Below are 19,648 nucleotides of genomic sequence, written 5' to 3'. Positions count from 1 at the left end.
CATTTGAAAGCCAATTTTCATCAAATAAACGTTGAATCCTTCTTAAAATTACATGCTCTTTCATATTTCATAAGAGGCTTTTCATTATCTCACTTAGGAATGTTCAAAACATGAATCCCTACCTCAACCAGTACTGTACAGTCCCTTTAAGCACTGAATACACACTAGAATTACAGTTCACTGCTCTGATGTGCACATGTTAATGCTCTATAAGATTGTGTGTTCTGATGAAGTTGTGCCTTTACCAACCAGAAAATGTAAATGTCTGAAATTTATCTTCCAGGACCAAGTCTAAACAAAATAGTTGCCCCCAAAAGTGCACTTTTTACTCTATACTGTAGCTGTCCAATGTGTAGCCTCCTTACTTTGTGCAAGATCAAATTTAAAAATGGAATCCCCTGTGTTTTGATTATACAAGTCTTGTACTTTTTGTAGCAGGATACCAGCTAATTATGAAAAACAAGCACAGTGTATCTTCAAGTGGAGATAGTAATGGTATATGATGTCTTCACTCCAGACCACTGTATGGTGAACTTTGTGAAACCCAATCTGCTTGGTACTATGAGGGAGTTCAAGAATCGTTTTGTGAATCCCATCACAAACGGACAGCACAGTGACTCCACTCTTCGAGATGTCAAGATCATGAAAAGGAGAGCTCATGTTCTTCACAACCTTCTCTCTGGATGTGTCCAGGTTTGCAACCTTTTACTTCTGGTCTTCATTTCTGGCCAAAATACTGTAAAATTACAAATATTTGCGGCATGAAATTCTTACAAATTGGAGCTGACAGCCTTTTTGCACGTATTTTTGCAAGTAACTTCGCTCCTAACAGAATTCACAAGAAAAATTTCATGCAAGAGAAAATTGCTGGTTTTATAGTAAACTGCATACCAGTTACGTGTAGTCCCACATGTCTATTTTTCATACATGGGGGATGGAGTAAGTAAGTTCAACTAAAAAAATTGTGGGTCATGTACCTTTTTACATGCACAAAGTGCTTCGATATTAAAGACAGTTTGGTTTATTAGTGCAAAGACATATCAGAGGTGAGACGAAATGTTACATCAAGATTTATTTCACATGTGCCCTTCTCCGATTATGGATTTTAGAAAAAAAGTGAAATCAACATCTTGAAGGCCTAAAAATCCATAATCCATGAGTATTGATAGTGAGAATTGTTAGAGAGATTAAGGGGTACATTGCCTCTGCATGCCTTCAGGGTTTGCTTTAAGATTTCACGATGGATGCCCAGTCCTCTGAACCACACAGTCAATTTCCCACATTGCCTGGTGTAAATGTTTGCAGTTGACCACTCTTCTCATCTTTGGCTGTTGAACATTATACTCACACAGAGAAAGGACTACTCAGCGCTTACCAAGTTCCTGCCGCCCAAACACGAGTTCGTCGTCAGCATCAGATTGACACCCGTCCAGATCAAACTGTATGAACATTACCTGAACAATTTGTCAGGACGCAAGGAGGATGGCTCCAAGACACAGACCACCAGTCTCTTTGCTGACTACCAGGTCCTGATGAATGTCTGGACACATCCTAGACTCCTACAGCTAGCCACCGCTAGGGAGGACAGAGCAGTGAGTGAAATAAGTCCATAATGGGACTGATTAAAGCAAAGAGGCATTCATAGTTTCTCTTTTTTTTTAAACTTACGATTGCATAGGCGAATAAAGGGTAGATTAAAGACTGCTAATAATGCAGACAGTTCACCCTTTCCCCAGGAGAATTTGACTAAACATTTGTATGAAATGACACAATGTGAATCAATGAGAGAATAATCATTGCACATACCCTTGTAATTGGTTTTTTTGTTTTGTTTTGTTTTGTTTTGTTTTGTTTTGTTTTTTCTTGTTCGTTTGTTTTTTGAACAGCTCTTTGCCTTATGAATCTGAAGATGCTTTCCATATTGTATGTGTTCAGCAATCACTTGGTCTGACAGAAGTTCATTTGATATCTGTGAGAGATTGCCTGTTTCATGTTTACTCAGATAACAGGTGTATGACTTCTTGTAAAATGATTGCTGTTTATCTCTTCTATCATTGCACATGTTTGTTTTCACTCGCTAAAAGGCTGCTAAGCGTGAGATGGATAACTTCGTCACATCAGATGAATATGATGATGAGGAGGACAGTGTGAAAGAATTTGTGATATCATCAGATAGTGATCTGGAAGATCCCTGGAAGTCATCTAGGAAGAAGAGGGGAAAGGATTCTATCAAGTCAGAGAGGTAAGACTCTTTTAGTTCCTGAAAGTTTGCAGGACTGACATGCCTTTATCAAACAAAGAGGTACTGCCTGCAGTGTGCATGCTGAGATCATGCAGTTATGTGAGCTCTTGCCTTTTCAAAAAGAAAAACCCTTTCTGTCCTTTGGTCTTGAATTCACTGTAAAGTCATGTTTCATGTAGCTTTGATCATGTTAGCTGGTACCTGAAAGACACCTGTTTATATGGTATTTTGAATATCGGCAAAGATGATGCTGTGGTCTAGGGTTAGGATTAGGGGTTTTGCTCTGCTAGAAAAGAGTGAAACACAGCTAAGCAGTCATCAAATCATTTTTGTGTTGTGGGTAAAGTTCTAAGCTTTTCATAGACTTCTGGAGTTAATTACATGTTTTTGAAAACATTCTTCCTTTGCAGACCAAACCTGGCTTAGAGTGTAAATTGAACTCATGATTGCCACTGTATTGCACCCATGTCCATTATGATTGCTGGTTTTTGTTTGTTCCTATGTGAGTATGCTGAAGCTTTGTCAGTGTTCTATGCTTTACCTATTTGGCATTAGTGTTTATCATCTGTTTCAAAGAAGGGATTGACAAATATGCTTCCTGCAGATTGGTACCAAACTGAAACTGAAAACAATTCTTCAAGCTGTGACTCTGGTTTATGTTAGTGTAAGACTTGATAAAAACAACTACCTGTGCAAAAGCAATGTACGAATCTTTATCATCTGTAGATATTGCCTTCTGTGCTCCAACATGAGAGAGAGAGAAAAAAGAAGAAGTCTAATTTGAGAGACAGCTAACCTAAGGCAGGGCTCCACACTAACTTTTATTTTTGGTGGCCCAAAGGCAAACATCCAACCTTTTTTGGTGGCCCGATCAGGCCACCAAATTCTTCATTTCTGAAATTTTGGTGGCCCGACGTGCGTTTTTGGTGGCCCCGGGCTACCGGGCCACCGTTAGTGTCGAGCCCTGCCTAAGGAAAGAAACCACTCTCTTGGAGTACTTTCCTTGTGAAGAACAATGTAAAGTCTTGTAATACTGTATACGCTATAATTTTCGCGTACATAAATTTTTGCGAATTGCTGCTGTCACACATTTTCGCGAGTGGTTAAATTCGCGACCAGAGAAAAGAAAATGTGAATTTTCAACTTACTAGCAAATAAGAATGATACTAGTTATACACTGCATAAAAAAAAAAACTTACCAAACTCTGCGAACTATTAAGTTAGAATTCAACATCGCGCTAGATTCTGACGAGTGGTATGAGGGGTACGAGTAAATTCAGCGGCAACCAGCTGGAGCATACGAAGCCCCGGTCCCGAAAGTTGACAGGAAGCGGCATGCAAACGCAAGAGCTAGTACTAGTAACGTTACATGTAATCAACGGTGACATGCCGCGCGTTTGTAACGTTGTGGCATAATGGATTGGCTCTCTACAGTATTCGTAAGTAAACGTGGACGTGCTATATGTACATAAACAAGCTTAGCCAGTATGGTCTGTTCGGTAAACCGTGACATGGTACTGAAATGTTCGTATCATCAAGGCAAGGGATTCATTTTGGAAGGTAATATTTTCGCGTGTTGTTAATTTCGCGAAGCTCCCGACTCACGAAATTCGCGAAAATAAAACCCCCGCAAAATATATAGCGTATATACAGTATGTATGACTCTTTGGGTACTGTGAAATAGCAAATTAAGTGTTTCTTATGACCTCTACTGTGATGTCTGGGGAAAAGGGGGGAATGTGGCATGTAGTGGTAGATGCTTCACCTGAAATCTTAAGAACATCTAGTAACATTAATCCTGCAGAGAATATAAAAGTATGGTGTAGTAAAATATGATCATAATTATTTCTTAATTCACAAACCACAGCAGTTCACCAAGGTCGAGTAGGTCAAGGTCACGAGGAGCCAATGATGATGGTAGCCAAAGTTCCGATGAGAATGAAGACGATCAGGATAATCACAACTCTGACAGCAGTGTGGAGGTAGTCAAGACATGGAATACAAGGAGTAGGGCCAAGGAATCTGGTCTCTCAGGTAAAGGTGTCTCACTGGGTCTAGGGCAATCACCCCCTGGGCAATTACCCTGGACCCTTCCCCTGACCCTAATCCTAATCCTAATCCTAATCCTGAACCTAATCCTAACCCTAACCCAAACTCTATACCCTAAGCCTAAACCAACCCTTACCCTAACCCTAATCTTTACTCTAACCTTATCACTAGCCAGAGTTTAGCCAGGGGGTGTAATTGCTAGGGGGGGGGGGGGAATTGCCCTGATACAATATCACCAATCTCCCTATCTCTCTCTTTCTACAATGTTTGTAGCTGGGAAGGGAAAATAATTTTTGAAATTTGTCAGTGTTCTTTGATATTATTACACACTGCTATGATAAATCAGTTTGTCACATTTGTCATAGTCTTCTAAATGAGAAAGACAGTGAAAACTCTTTGTTTTCATTATTGTATTCTTTCTTTTTATTTCTTGTGAGCAGGTACAGCAAATATTAATATCTCACCCAATTTAGCTTCCTGTGTATCAAAACTTGTACAGTTTCCAACTAATACCATGATTAAAGCCAACTTCTGTTCACTGTAACAGAGGGAGCATCAACTTCTGCAGAAGTGTACATTCCTCCGGAGCCAGTCAAGTCTCATGAGTGGTATTCAGACTTCATCAAGGAGGACGATGAACACAATATAGAGCTGAGTGGAAAGCTGATCCTTCTCTTTGAAATCCTTCGTATGGCTGAGAGTATGGGAGAGAAAGTGTAAGTACCTTCTGAAATATTCTTGTGTGAAAGTAAATTTGCCGTGCATAAAAGACTTGTGACTGCTGGCAGTGAACTTCTGTCCACTAAAAAAGAGAGGATATGACAGTATTATGATAAAATACAGCAAATATTGATCAAGTTTTGACCATCGTCTGGGTACCACAGACTGACTAACATGGTCACATGTCTACATCTCTGGTATAATCCACCTTAGTTCACTGCTGGACAGAAATTACCTTATTAAATTAAAAAAAAAAAAAAAAAAAAAAAAAAAAAAACTTCTGTCAAATGCTATTTCTCTCTCAAAGTCAGTTCCAGAATATTTGTAATTCAGAAAATGATGCACTCAGAAAAATCAGTATTAAGCACCTTTTAAGTGTTACATATTGTTGTTATTATCATTGTTATTGTTAGAATATATGAGAAAATGTGGTTATTGGCTTTTGATTGAAATCAAAGAGATTTTTATGCCTCCGCCACAAAGTGGTGCCGGAGGCATTATGTTATCGGGTTGTCCGTCCGTCCATATGTACGTCCGTCCACTTTCGTATACGCAATAACTTGAGTAATATTAACTGGAAATTTACCAAATTTGGTTCAAGTATAAAGTATGATGGGGCAATTATTTGATAAGTTTTAGGGTGAAATCGGCCAAAGGTCAAAGGTCAAGGTCAAATCATGAAATTGTATCCGTTTTTGCGATAACTCAAGACTGGATGGAGCAAATTTCACCAAACTATGTCTGAGGATGATGTATGATAGGACAATTACTTGATAAGTTTTTTAGTGAAATCGGACAGAGGTCAACGGTCAAAGATCAAGGTCAAATCCTAAAATTTATCTGTTTACGTGATAACTCAAAACTGGAGGAAGCAGCTTTCACCAAACTTGGTCCAAGGATGATGTATGGTGGGACAATTAGTTGAGTAGATTTTAGTGACATTGGCAAGAGGTCAAAGGTCAAAATGTCAAGGTCAAATGCTAAAAATGTCACTATTTCCCCCATATCTATGCAATGCCCAAAGGTATTTTCTTGAAACTTGGTGTAGACATGTACTACTGCGTAAAGATTCTCCAGAGAGAGTTTCATGTCATAAGGTCAAAGGTCAAAAGGTCAAAGGTTAGGTGAAAATGTTGCAATATCACTTTTCTCGCAAATGGTTCAATGTATCTTTATGGAACTTGGTACATACGCATGAACTGACTGGCAGGGATTATCTAGGGAATTTAGGAGTCATGGGTCAATAGTCAGGGGTCAAAGGTCAAGGTCAACTCCTCAAAATTTTACTATTTCCCTCATATACTAGTATGCAATGCTTGCATTATTAGTGTTAAAACTTAATATATACATGCATTACCTAATGGAGATTCTCTTGGAAATTTCCAGCCAGAAGGTCAAAGGTCAAAGGTTAAGGGTCAAAGGCCAGGTTTCAATGCCCCCCCCCCCAAAAAAAAAAACAAAACAAAACAAAACAAAACAAAACAAAATCATTTTGTACTGTAATTACACTCTTTCTTCATACCTTGGAAATTACTCAATGCATAAACTTATAAAAGGGTCCGTCAGAATTCAAGTAAAAATTCTCAATTCCCCAAATATGTGTACCTGCACTCGTAGACAATTATAGCAAACCCAGTTCAAGGAAAATGAACATTCAAGACATTTCTGACAAACCTGTCATTTCAATAATTTACCAGTTATATGAAACTGTCATCACACATTGTGAAGACATTGTACTATACACCTATTGGGAGAATCATGCATTATGGCGGAGGCATCAGTCGCCATAGCGACATTTCTAGTTTTATTTTTTTATTTTGGCTCCAAAGAGAAAAGTGTACTGGTAATTAGTAATATTTGACAAACTAAACAAGAGCAGGGGAATAAAACCTAAGTGTATATGTGAATCGAGGGAATTCAGCATTACTGTACAGCTGTTATTTTCGCGTACAGATATTTTCGCGAATGAGGACTCACAGACATTTTCAAAAGATGTTGTTTTCATGACTTGACAGTGAGGCTATTGTAAGTGCACTAATGCCTGTCTGTTCATGATATTTTCATGTGTTGGTAAATTTGCAGCCCAACAGTGATTCACAAAAATTAAACCCTGGCGAAAATGACCGCTTTAACAGTATCAGTAGAACTCATCAGTGAAAGTTTTAGGAAAATAGGGCAATCCATTGAAGTGTCAGGGTTTTTGTTTTTATCTTTTTTTTTTTTTTTTTTTTGGGGGGGGGAGGTGCTCTCATCACAGGATAAGAAGACTACAACACTTTGTGACATCACATGTAGAAAATGATATAAAGAAAATTCGACAGATTTTCACTTTTCTAGCATAATGAAAGAGCACTTGACTCACTTCTCTCAGAAAACAAGGAGAATAATATTAGCCTTAAAGTATGTCAGTAACGTTTACAAGTCAGTAGTAGTAGTTGTAGGGGTAGTAGTATGGGTAGTATTACCATTATTTTCATTGCCCTCACTAGCCTTGTCTTCAGCCAGAGTTTGTTATCACTGGACATGATAGAGGAGATGCTAGCCCACCTGGATGATAAAGCTGAGGAGGAGAGGGCCAATGGAGAACAGGACCTTGAAAACCAGGTAGGAATGTAACTCTGATTCTACCATGGTGTCAGTCTACTGCAGGACTGCACAACTAGACAGCCACTTCTAACCAGTTTAGATCCCTGGTGGAGTTACTGGTTTTTTGATTGATTGCTATTAGTGTATGAAGTATTAATTGGACTATGTGGCAAGTGAGATTGTTTTTCAATAGACCACTCTTGATTCTCACTTAACCTATATAGTATTATTGAATGTAATGGCATGTGTGTCTGGCAACCAAGTTTAGATGCTTTTGATTATAATGGTTTAGATATTGTAGATGTACACATTTTGCCCCCCCCCCAAAAAAAAAAATAATAATAATAATAAAAAATAAATCATAATCATAATCATCATAATAATAAACATAAAAATATAGAGTTCAGAAGGGTTAGATATGACTTTTCTGTTACTATACACTACCTATTTCAACCTAATTTTCTGCAGGTCTGTGCTATGAAATAATTTTTCAATTAAAAAAGAATCCATTCAAGGTATTACCTAGCCATCAGTCACCCACCACCATTAAGTTTCAAATTTACCAGTTAGGAAAGTTTATATAAGCCATGTGGATACTCAATACTCTGAGATAATTGTGCAGTTGTGACAAAACTTCAGTCGTGTTACGTCCTGTTGTCATCCCACTGTTGTCACTCAACACATGATTGTACCTTGTGCTTCTTTTCTTTCCATCTGTGACGTAGATTGGTGGCATAGGGTCATGGGTCAAAGGTGAAGATTACTTCAGGATGGATGGCTCCACTCCAGCTCACCTCAGACAAAGATGGTCTGAAATCTTCAATGATCTTGAGAATATCCGGTGAGAAATGAGTGCCTAGCTCTGCTGTAGCAGGGTTTTCTGTAACAGCCATTGTATGGAAGTGCCAATGCAAGAGTCCGAAAATCTGCGTAGACAGGAGCTTGGAGCAAAATAATGATTATAGTAATCTTTATAGATGACAAATATTTAATTGTATCAGTTTTAGGTGTGTGACAGATGGCCGTACCACCAATCCAATACGAAATGTCAAAGAATGATACAGTATGTTCTGGGTGACTGGCAGCATTACCTGTAGTTCCAATTTAGTGCCAAAGTGTAATATCACTGAGGTATTGCTCCCCTATTAAAATACCAAATATTGAACATGTCTAGAACATGTTGTGTTTTGGATCCAAGGACGTTACTAGAGAGTTTCTGGAGAGATAGAGAGAAAAAAAGAGTGATAAATGAGAATACTTATGCTGTGAGATGAATTCAGTGAAGAAATGAGTTGCACCTGATTGGTAGATATCATACTGCATGTGTGCCATTGTTTATGTGAAATCATTCTGAAAATGAAATATACTTGTGAATACATTTTTGCCCAACAGAGCAAGGCTGTTCTTGATCTCCACCAAGGCAGGCTCCTTGGGTATCAACTTAGTGGCTGCTAATCGTGTCATCATCTTTGATGCCAACTGGAATCCAAGCCATGATGTCCAGTCCATTTTCAGAGTCTACCGATTTGGCCAGACAAGGTCCTCCTTCATCTACAGATTTATCGCACAGGTTAGGAAGTCCAGTCCCTGTCACTTTATTCAGTTCAAACTTTTACCCCAAATATATCCTTACATTTATGAATTGTGAATGTTTTGCTGAGAGGATTGTTACATTGAAACAAAGCAAAAAATCTGTGCAAGACATGATTTTGAAGTGCCCGGCAGTAGAGCAGCACTTTCTCTTTTTTTACTTCAGCTCAAGGTATTTACTCATGTTCTTTTTATATTTTATCTTCCTGTTTTGTACAGGGAACCATGGAGGAGAAGATCTATGACCGACAGGTAACCTAACTCATGTCTTTCCTACCAAGCATGCCTTGTGACACTTGAATCCCAGTTTGAAAATTATTTTTGCAATCACTCTAACCAAATCCATTGCTATCATTTTCAAACTATTAGAAACAGAGTGATAGACCCACTGCACATTCACATTCACATTCACAATCTTTATGCATTATGTGGGATACAAATGCCACAGACTATATAAGTTACATTTGATTAAGCCTTTGACAATGGAGTTCTAGCTCGCAATAATGTATTGGTCCTGCTTGTCATTATTCCATGCATGTAAATTGACAAGCTATTCCCTTACTTATTCTGTGATGATGTTTTTTAATCCCCCCCCCCCCCTCCTGATTTGGAAATCTCATGCTTAGGACAAGACCTTAAAATATTTCTTGTCTAGTTACACAGTAGGTAACTCCTTGTAAGAGCTTTCCATACAAAATCCAAGAATTAGATCCTTTACCAGATCTTCCCGATCTCTCTTGTAGGTGATCAAACAAGCATTGGCTCAGAGGGTTGTTGATGAACACCAAATTGAGCGCCACTTCACATCAGCTGATCTCTCAGAACTGTACAACTTCACTCCAGACAGGTTGGATGACCCTAATCGACCGGAGCAACCTACCCCAGTCCTACCCAAGGTTTATATCAAGCTTCTTTGTCCGTTCTGAAATGTACAATGAGTGCTGTTCATGTAGTGGCTTTGGCTTGCATTTTCAAACTTGAAGTTTTTTTGCTCCGCGATGTCATATAGATGAGTATGCAAAGATTGCTTTGTTGCAGCAATACACAAAACATCTTGACAAGTAGAGTTTGTCCCATCCCTTATTATGTGTACAATGACAGGAGTTTAAGTGTTGATAGGTGGAAAACTGACAAGAGCAGAGACTCCAACTCTCCCGTTCTCGACGGGAGATCTCCCGCCGAAAGCCCATTTTTGCAAAATCTCCCCTTCTCCCGCTTGAGATTTGATTTCTCCCACCCTGGCTCTGTGTCTCCCGGTGGAAAGGATTTCTTACTTATTGCTGTCGTATGTTGAAGAAATAAGCCTTAGATATAGCACCAGAGAACATTCTAGAACCCTAGGAACTTCGCGCTTTGCACACATCAACTTGGAGTCTCCCGTTTGCTAGGGGTTTCGGGCGGGAGAATCTCCAGATCAGAAGGTGCTTGGGGTTGGAGTCTCTGCAAGAGCCCAATGTTGAGTAGAAGGAAAGGTGGTGAAAGACATGTAAGATCTGGAACAATGCAGCATCTCTACATTGTATATATATATGATATAATATATATATATATATATATATGTCCAATAAAATCATTATACCTAGACGACTCCTATTGTGGTTAGAGAAGTCCTCAGGACCAGCAGTTAACTTTTGTCATATCAAAATTTCATTAACATCAAACCGTAAAGTCCATTAAGATGTATAGATGATAATTTTGGGACCTGAATGTTTTCGTTATGTAACAACAATGTCATTATGATCGTGTTTGTTGCAGTGAGAGTTCTCTTTACCTACACTTTAGAACTACCTCATACAGTGAGAGATGAGAGATGATGATTTTCCATATGTTGCTAGAATGTTTGGATGGTTGGTTGTTTTCTGTTGACAATGCAGATATTGTGGTAGAGTGAAACTCTAACATTGCTGGGTCAATGTTTTCAATTCTTTTGTGTACACGGCTACTTCATGGCTTATTCTTTGTTGACATCCCAGTAGAATAAATGAGAACACCATGTATTGAAAACATGACATTATTGTGATACAGGACTATGTGTTGGCTGAGCTTCTAAAGCACAAGAGGGATGTGATCGTCAAGTACCACGAACACGACTCCCTCCTGGAGAACATAGAAGAAGAGGAGCTGACAGAAGAGGAGAGAAAAGCAGCCTGGTCTGACTACGATGCAGAGAAGAATGGTCAGATCCCCAACCTTGGCATGATGCGCAATTTTGATCCCCAGGATATGGAGGTAGGACATGGAGACATCTGGAGATATTCTTTATGTGTTCACTGTACATAGTGTTCATGAGGTTTTTACTATACCGTAGCTACCATACTCTGACAACTGGTAAGCCCGCCGCACGCAATACGACTCGCAACTACCAGTATACGACCTTAAGACCATAAGACCCAGTTGTACAACCTGCCAACGCACTCTACGACCAGACCTCATAAGTAGGCCTACGACTGTCTTGTCTTCAGTACATTTTAGCAATGAGTATTACATCACACGCAGTGCGCACTGCCTGCGCTTGCATTTTACTGTATTGTCATTGGCTGAAAGCCCACGACCGGTCATGGAAATTCAACATATCAAATCTCTACGACTGGCTCTAAGACCCGGATGTACGACTGGAAACTGGCAAGACTGGTGACGTCACACTTCCAGTCTTAAGGTCGTACGACCAGTAGGATCGTATAGTATGCGGAGGACTTAACATGTAGTACAAAATACTTTTGTTCATTGCAACCTTCTTTAAAATGCTATAGCTGATTTATCTAGTATTTGTAGGAACCATGCTGTGTGGAGAGAATTTGAATCAATAGTAACTTTGCAATTAGTGAAAACTACTGGTTACCTTTGCTTGCAAAGTTACACCAACATTTTAAAGTTATCATACTTGTATGCAATGGGGCCATGGTATCTGTGTATGGCAATGCTTCACAGTTGTTACTCAATTATTGGATCTACTTCATGCTTAGGGGAGGCCCGTATCCTCAAAGCCTTTCATTATATTGTGTCACATTACGTCATATGCAGAGAATCTACAAGGAGGGAGAGTCCATTTTGCGCATGGGGGAAATGATGCTGAACTATCCAGGCCAGTCCACATCTGTGAGTGGTGGTGGAAACCCCTTGCTGCCAATGGGAGGACCCGGAGTGTCTGTGAACCATGTGAGAACCTACATACTTCAATAATTTTGTTCTTTTGATACAGATCTTTGACAACAAGGCTTTCTCTCCCTCCTTTTCTGTCTCTCCTTTTTATCTCAGTCCTCTTTTCTCTCAGGCAGAATGATGAAACTAATGATTCATTAAGCAATAAATATGCTATTGTAGAAGCTGGAGATATGTTTTCATTTTGAATATGTTTGGTAATATCAGTAAAGGTCTCGATGTATTCATATAAAACTCATGAATAATGAGCATAGCATGAAAACTTCATGTTTGTATGTGTTCAAATATCTCTTCAGATACAGCGTGTGTTAGAGATGCAGAGTCTATACCGCGCCCAGATTCAGCACCAGCAGCGCCAACAGCAGCTCCAAAGAGAGCATCGGTTACAACAGCAACGACTTCTGATGCTACAACAGGCAGGCCAGTTCTCCAGCTCATCTCTAGGTGAACCAGGCAGTCTTGGCATGAGACAACTACAACATATTGCCCAGTATCAGCAACAGCAACGTATGTTGCAAAATCAACGGCTGCAGCAACAGCAGCAACAGCAGCAACAACAGCAACCACAACAGCAACAAGCCCAGGCATCTGGTACTTCCAAGCTAGAGAAGGCCCTTCGGGAGAGCCTTAGCAAGAAGTGAATTGTCCCAAATCTTTACAAAAGTCCATCAGTAACTATAGAGGTAACCCACAAAGAGCTGCAGTGTACTTCCAATCATTAAAAAACAATATTATAAGGGTATAGGTATGAGAAGGTGTGTGGGGTAGGGGGTATGAGAATCAATGTGTAACAGAAGCATTCAATTAATATGAGGTATAGATAACAGTACCTGAAACAGTAGATATTGAATGATACTGAACACTGATGAGGGAAGTTAGCAGCTTCAAGAGATAAACATTTTCATCTTATCTTCTCAGTATAATGGTTTAATGTAAACATAGTCCTGCATGTAAAAGATTGTTGTCTTATGACTGCACTTGCTGTTCCAGACGTTCTTGATAGCACCCCAGTAAATTTTATTCCTGAACAGATCCCAGTATGTTTTATTACTAAACAGCTTGCATAGATTTTGTGCAGTTGAATTCTTATCAAGAGTGGAAGCAAATACATTGTATGTCTCCATAGTACCACTTCATGTACAGTAATTGACTGCCTAGAGTGTGAATGCTGATAAATATCAAAAAAGAAAGAGAAATAGACAAAGCTGCATGAGACATAGAAGGGTCTAGATGTAGTTCCACATACAGTAGAATATGTATTTATATACACAAAGAAAGAGGTATGCTGTATAATTTAATGCACACTTAGGTTACCGTTGAAGGAGAGGTGAGTGTTGTTACCTGCTAATGTATTCAGGTCGATTTAGACATGTGACATTGTCAAATTCCTGTTCCTCTGTAAATAGAATGTTGAAGAGAAAAATGATTTCTGTCAAGTCTTAACTACAAGATTTCAAAAATTGAACTAGTATTGCCTTTGTCTCCATGCAGATTGATTGTATTTTTGTCAAAAGATTTGTGACTTGGTAGCAGTACAGAGACTCCTCTTGAAAATCTGTTTGATAATATCTTGCTAGTTTGCATGTAGTGCATTAGATAGATATGCATAGTCTAAGTTATGTTTGGTAGACATTCCTGGGTACTGATGTTAATATGAGTCAGAACACTCAATGCGAAATAGATCCCTGTGTGTCAGAGGCATTAAAGAAAGTGACTTGTAAATTAAAGATGGATGATTGTGCCGCAGATTGTAATGTTGGAGGAAAAGATGGCTTAGTGGCCCGCACTGAAGCTACAATTCTTGGTGCTCACATGGCTTATGAAAGCTTATAGAGATAATGTAGCGCTGAATTGTTACCTTTTGAAATCCTATTTCAAGTCACAGTAGACTCAATATCTTGTTCAAAATTCTCTTCCCTGATTGGATGGAAGGAGGCAGTGGTCAGCCTTCCTTGACAACCTCTCTCCCTCCAGGCTTATTTCCATACACCCATTGTTAAACAATATTGTCAATATTTTCTTACAACTCAATTCCTGGCAACATACTGACATTCTTTTAGTGTAATTATGAAGGCATCTCTCTCTTCAGTGTGCTTGCTACAAATTGCTCAATGTTATCAAGAATGATATTTAAATGACTATCCAAGTACTTTGTGTGATGTCATTCCCAGTATGAATCCCAATTTGCACTCGTCCAGCAAAGTGATTGAAGATTTGGAGTTGTTGTGGCACAAATTGAATAGAATGAGTCTCAAACTTTTGAGGCTCTTGGTTCGAGTCTGCTAGCAGCAGCAGGTGTGCTCTTAGGCGAGGCACTGTACCCACACTACCCTATCCTATGAAGGGACTTTAAACTGTCTCTTGGTAGCTTGCTTATAAGCATTAAGTGCTTCCCTAGTGGCCTTGTAAAATAGTGTCAAATATAAGGACAAGAAGGTGATGAAAGTAGATACAGAACATGCATGATGTTTGTGATGAGCCACTGTAATATATTCACATTATAAATCAATACCTTGAATTTAAAACCAGCAAATACATGAATGACCATCATAGGGTAATAAGACACAAATTACATGCTTCCTTGCTAGGCTAATGTGCTGGTCTTGCAGTTTTCATTTCTGCTGCTCTGAAATGGTCACAAGGTAACAATGAATGGTTTCTGGCTAGTAACACCTGTCACAATTTGTTACCAAGAGTGACTTTGCAAACTGGTCTAGTGCTCTGTAATCTAGTGGTGTTTTTTTTTTCTGCTTCTTCTTTTGCAGTTATAGCTTCGATAACCAGAGTTTTACTTGAGACATTGTCAGCATCCAGCCTTCTGCAGACATAATATACAAATGAATGTGTGACAAAATTATGTTTTTTGTCATTTCCAACTAAGAAGGATTGGGATTTTCTTGTTAATTGCATCATGATTGTACTTTACCCATAGTTTAAATGCTCTCACATGTTTACAGGTGCATTTTGCATTTATAGTTGTCAAGTTAATACTTCTTGTGTCATGACACAGTTTAAACTTAAAGAGAATCCAGATTGAACTGCATTGTACATTTAGAAGCATGCTGGTTGTAGGATGTTAGACCAAGTATGTTGTAGTCCAAAGTGTAGTGATGCTGGCAAACATGACATAGAGCGATACATGGCAAGAAAGGATATGCAAGGTGGTAAATTTGATATATGCCTGAACTAAGATGTATACTAGTAGTTGATTATGGAACAGTATGTGAGTGTGTAGAATTTCTGACAGTTTTCTGCCCCATCTGTCGAGATGTCAAACTAGCAAGGCTTGAAAGTAATCGTTCCTTTGAAAAGCACAAACTATTCCAAGAAGTGCACATTGTACATACATGGCGGTTACAATCCACAGTGTGTTCCCTGTAGATGGAACGAATGGATGTTATAAGGTTTCACTGCATTGCAATGTAGCCAAATTGTTTCTCTACTCGTACTTAACTCCTTCACTACCCATCATGGTGATGTACACACAGTACATGAAGAGCTCAGAGGTCTGTTACATGTTCTTATGGATGCACATGTCATTGAGTTTAATGACCAAGCATATTGTGCACTGATACTGTGTGTGCTCTACACAGATTGTCACGTCTGAGCAAACTGTAATGACAAGTGCAAAGTGCAATGGTTTAAATTACCATGGCAACATTTCCTGCTGTGTGCACTGGACACATGTACTGCAGCCCCGGTAGTGAATTGCAAATGTCAGAAAGAAACAAGATGGTGAACGTTACCAGGTGAAGATTACAAGGTGAAGGTTACCAGGTGAAGGTTACCAGGTGAAGGTTATCAGGTGATGGTTACCAAGTGAAGGTTACAAGGTGATGGTTACCAAGTGAAGGTTAACAGGTGATGGTTACCAAGTGAAGGTTACCAGGTGATGGTTACCGGGTGATGGTTACCAGGTGAGGGTTACCGGGTGAGGATTACCACTCATAACCCCCTACTTCTTGTTCTCCAGTCATCTGTTACACCTTCATAATGTCTAATGTGGAAGACTAGAAAAGATTGCTTGGTGCAACCATTGGACACGGAACATTGTTAGCACCATTAACTTTGTGCAATTAGTTGTTGCAAGCTGTGTTTGGGGGGTTGGGGGTCTGCTATGGTATTGTAAATCCAGAAATATTTGTGTGCATTAGTCTTCGCGAGGAGCCATGATTAGTGAAAGTAAAATGGCCATGAAAGTTTTTGACCACACAATGCATTGAATACGTCCATGTCATGAGGGAAACGATGATGAACATCTTCTGTGCTATACATCATCGTGTGTGGCAATTTGCGGATGTTTTTTTGCCGCGAATGTTTCTGGTTTTATAGTAATTCCTCTTGAAAATTTGAGACTCAACAGAGACTCAAGTGGTGAACTCTGGGGGTAAATATAACTCACCAGACAAGTGGTCTTGAATTGTATATTTATTGTTGGGCTATTATTACATGTAGTGTAGGATGTAGGCAAAAAGACCAATTCCTTGCCAAGATACATATCGTCACTGGGGCGACAAGACCTCGTATCTAGAAAATGTCAAATGTTCAGGAGAGCCAAAAAACATGGCGGCCAAAGCGCTATACCGAATGGGACACCCGTTCCTTTGACGTGCCATGGTGGCTTCATTTTTGGGGTAAGACAGCTAGGATTTGGACAGGACATCACTTAACCGATCATTTAACCATAAATACAAAAAAGTCATTTTCCCCAAAATTGCAGATACTAGGTCTTGTCACCCCAGCGACGATATAGTTCATGTGAATGTGTACGTTTGGAATTTCATCAGAACATGTTTGCAATACTTTTGCTCTCAGCCCTCCATAATGAAAGAAAATGTGTAGATAACATGGCAGCAGATATAGTTTTGATCAGAAAATCACGTTTGATCAAAATGCTGCTAAATTTCACCAGTATAGTTGCATTATATCACTTATGAAAATTTTCAAGGCTATATCTTATTATGTTCATCCTATTAAATGCATACCAGCCAGTAATATGTAGAAAATTCAACTGAGTAAGCTTTCAATTTTGTTGACATCTTGGATTTAACGCTTTGCAATCAGTTTGTGTTGTTTTGCCAGAGCAAATTAAAGTGACACAAAAGATGTGTAAAATATGATACTGTAAGTTAAAGACAACCATCGATTTTAGTATTATTAATGTCATTGCATGTGCATTGTCAGTGTATATTGAAGCAGACACTGAATTTCACCTCAGAATTCCCCATTAATGTGTGGAGTGATGGTCCTATAATTCCTTCTCGACTGGGAGGAGTACGTCACTGTAGATGCTGTGTGCATCATGTGAGAATTAAGCGTGTAAAGCAGTGTCAGTGAATAGCAATGTGCAGTGTGCAGATAATATCAAGGCAGCTAGTGACTGCCAGCAAATCTCCTTTGTTTGGTACACTTGTAAAATGGTGTGTACACACTTCATTTTATCTGCACTCAAGACAGTGAATGTTACTTTTAATTAGATGTTTCTTAAGCTTGGGAAGAGATTGTGTAGGTTTGATGTTTAGGGGCCACCTTTGTATTGGCTTTGTGTGAATGTGAACCAGTTTCTCAACGTTATCCATCTTAATTTATTTTTTCCCATTATGTCGCTTTTCTGGACCACAAGGCCTCATGCAGTATTTTAAGAAAAGTTTTATGTAAGTTTTGTGTATGTTAGTAACAACAAAAAAAGATAAATAAATAAGCAAGTGATGTAACACTTAAAATTGAGCTCTTGTTATTATTTCTGTCATTATGTACAGTAAACTCTGCTTTAGTCGGCATTGAATAAGTCAACAAATGATGTAAGACAACACAATGAAAAGTCTGTAATTTTTTTCTCTTTTCCTTTTTTAATGAAGTTGTTCTGTGTCAGTTGGCATTCACAAGGTTTAGTGTACTGTATGTGTCTTGTGCAACAAATACTGTTCTTTTGGTGGATGATATGAAAGGCTTGTCATTGAAGTCATTGCTTTTCTTGTCATTAAGTGCCCAAATATGAAATTTGCTTTCATTTTCCTCGAACATTCTATCGGTATTTTGTTGCGTAATTTGAATTTCTCTAGAAAAAGTCCTCCCTGTATATTTTCAGACTGGCTTTTTCAAGTGGATTTCTATGGATACGAGTACGCATTTCACAAGTGACAAGAGGTTGAATCAACCCCCCCCCCTCGACATTTTTCGCGACTTCTCCGCCGCGCGAAATTTTTTGACCGCGCCGTTCGCTGACTTTTTACTTTCAAGTCTTGCGCATCTTTTGACACCATATTCGCGAAAATCGTGCATACCGTTACGACGCTGCATAACGTTTTATACATGCCTGTCAGATCGAAAATGGCTCAAAAACGTGATTTTGTGTATAAAGTCTATGCAAATTGAGTTTTCTCTTCATATTCATAAAGATCTGTTTATTTTCACTTTTATAAGCTGATACTAATTAATTTTAGCACAATTATGCTTGATATAGGTTCTGTCATGAATTTTGCGGAAAAAAAAATCATAAAACAAAAGGTCAAAAAAACAACGAAATACATAAGAAATTCATAAAACAATAAAATACATAAGAAATTGATTTTGATATCAAATTTTTTTTTGAAGTACATTGTTAGGAATGCTTCAAAGAATGTTTTCACCAAAAATTAGGATTCTAGGAGCTTTAATTTCTGATTTAGAGCAAAATGTGTGATTTTATGCATATATTAGCATAATTAATTATTTTGACGAAAATTTCCATTTCTTTTTGTATAGCTTGGTAGATTACGCCACAGGTAATGCGCGTGCCAAATTTCATGGCGATTGCGCGATCATCGGCCGAGATCTCGGGGGGGGGGGGGGGGGGGGGGGGGGGTTTGAATCAACCCCTCCCCGGCCACAGAACACCCAAAAAAGCCCGGCCTGGTTAGGGTTAATAAAGAATCATACTTGAAGATTATTCCATATCAGTTTTATTTGTTGGAACTAAGTGGAAAAGTGATAAACCCTGCTTTCAGGGAGGGTACAGTTTTAAGCCCTTTTACCTGATACAGCTCTGATGTATACTTTTCCATGTAATTCTGGATGGGATTCACTTTATACTATACATACATAATAAATAGCGAAAATTTTGAGCAAAGAAAATGGGTTTTCATCGGGATTCGATTCGAAAAACCCATTTTCTTTGCTCAAAATTTTCGCTATTTATTATTACAATTGTTTCTGGGCCCTGTTTCATAAAGCTGATCGTAAAGTTACAAACAACTTACGAGCGACTGGTGATCAGTTCTGATGTGCCATACTTATCAGAATTTCCATAATTCAGCACAAGAA

At 38.8% G+C, this 19,648-nt stretch overlaps 1 protein-coding gene across 5 annotated transcripts in view; it reads left to right on the top strand.

Moving 5' to 3' along the window:
- LOC139733886 (uncharacterized) overlaps window positions 1-18,042 on the top strand; it is a 45,843-nt gene extending 27,801 nt beyond the window's left edge. For 4 of the 5 annotated variants that reach the window (XM_071644691.1, XM_071644693.1, XM_071644689.1 and 1 more), the window contains 13 exons: window positions 518-693; window positions 1,353-1,592; window positions 2,085-2,242; window positions 4,110-4,276; window positions 4,839-5,007; window positions 7,501-7,615; window positions 8,323-8,438; window positions 8,990-9,167; window positions 9,407-9,439; window positions 9,931-10,083; window positions 11,213-11,416; window positions 12,209-12,343; window positions 12,643-18,042. In XM_071644691.1, coding sequence (XP_071500792.1) covers window positions 518-693; window positions 1,353-1,592; window positions 2,085-2,242; window positions 4,110-4,276; window positions 4,839-5,007; window positions 7,501-7,615; window positions 8,323-8,438; window positions 8,990-9,167; window positions 9,407-9,439; window positions 9,931-10,083; window positions 11,213-11,416; window positions 12,209-12,343; window positions 12,643-12,987 — 2,189 coding nt within the window. In that variant the 3' untranslated portion in view covers window positions 12,988-18,042. The remainder of the gene's footprint in view (window positions 1-517; window positions 694-1,352; window positions 1,593-2,084; window positions 2,243-4,109; window positions 4,277-4,838; window positions 5,008-7,500; window positions 7,616-8,322; window positions 8,439-8,989; window positions 9,168-9,406; window positions 9,440-9,930; window positions 10,084-11,212; window positions 11,417-12,208; window positions 12,344-12,642) is intronic. The other variant, XM_071644692.1, reaches the window with a different exon arrangement.
- Window positions 18,043-19,648: the final 1,606 nt, after the last annotated feature.

The sequence above is a fragment of the Diadema antillarum genome, unplaced genomic scaffold (assembly GCF_040938485.1).
Source record: "Diadema antillarum isolate AM-2024a unplaced genomic scaffold, OU_Dant_1.0 seq00000501_RagTag, whole genome shotgun sequence".
Classification (NCBI taxonomy): domain Eukaryota; kingdom Metazoa; phylum Echinodermata; class Echinoidea; order Diadematoida; family Diadematidae; genus Diadema; species Diadema antillarum.
This window is presented reverse-complemented; position numbering and strand designations above follow the sequence as displayed.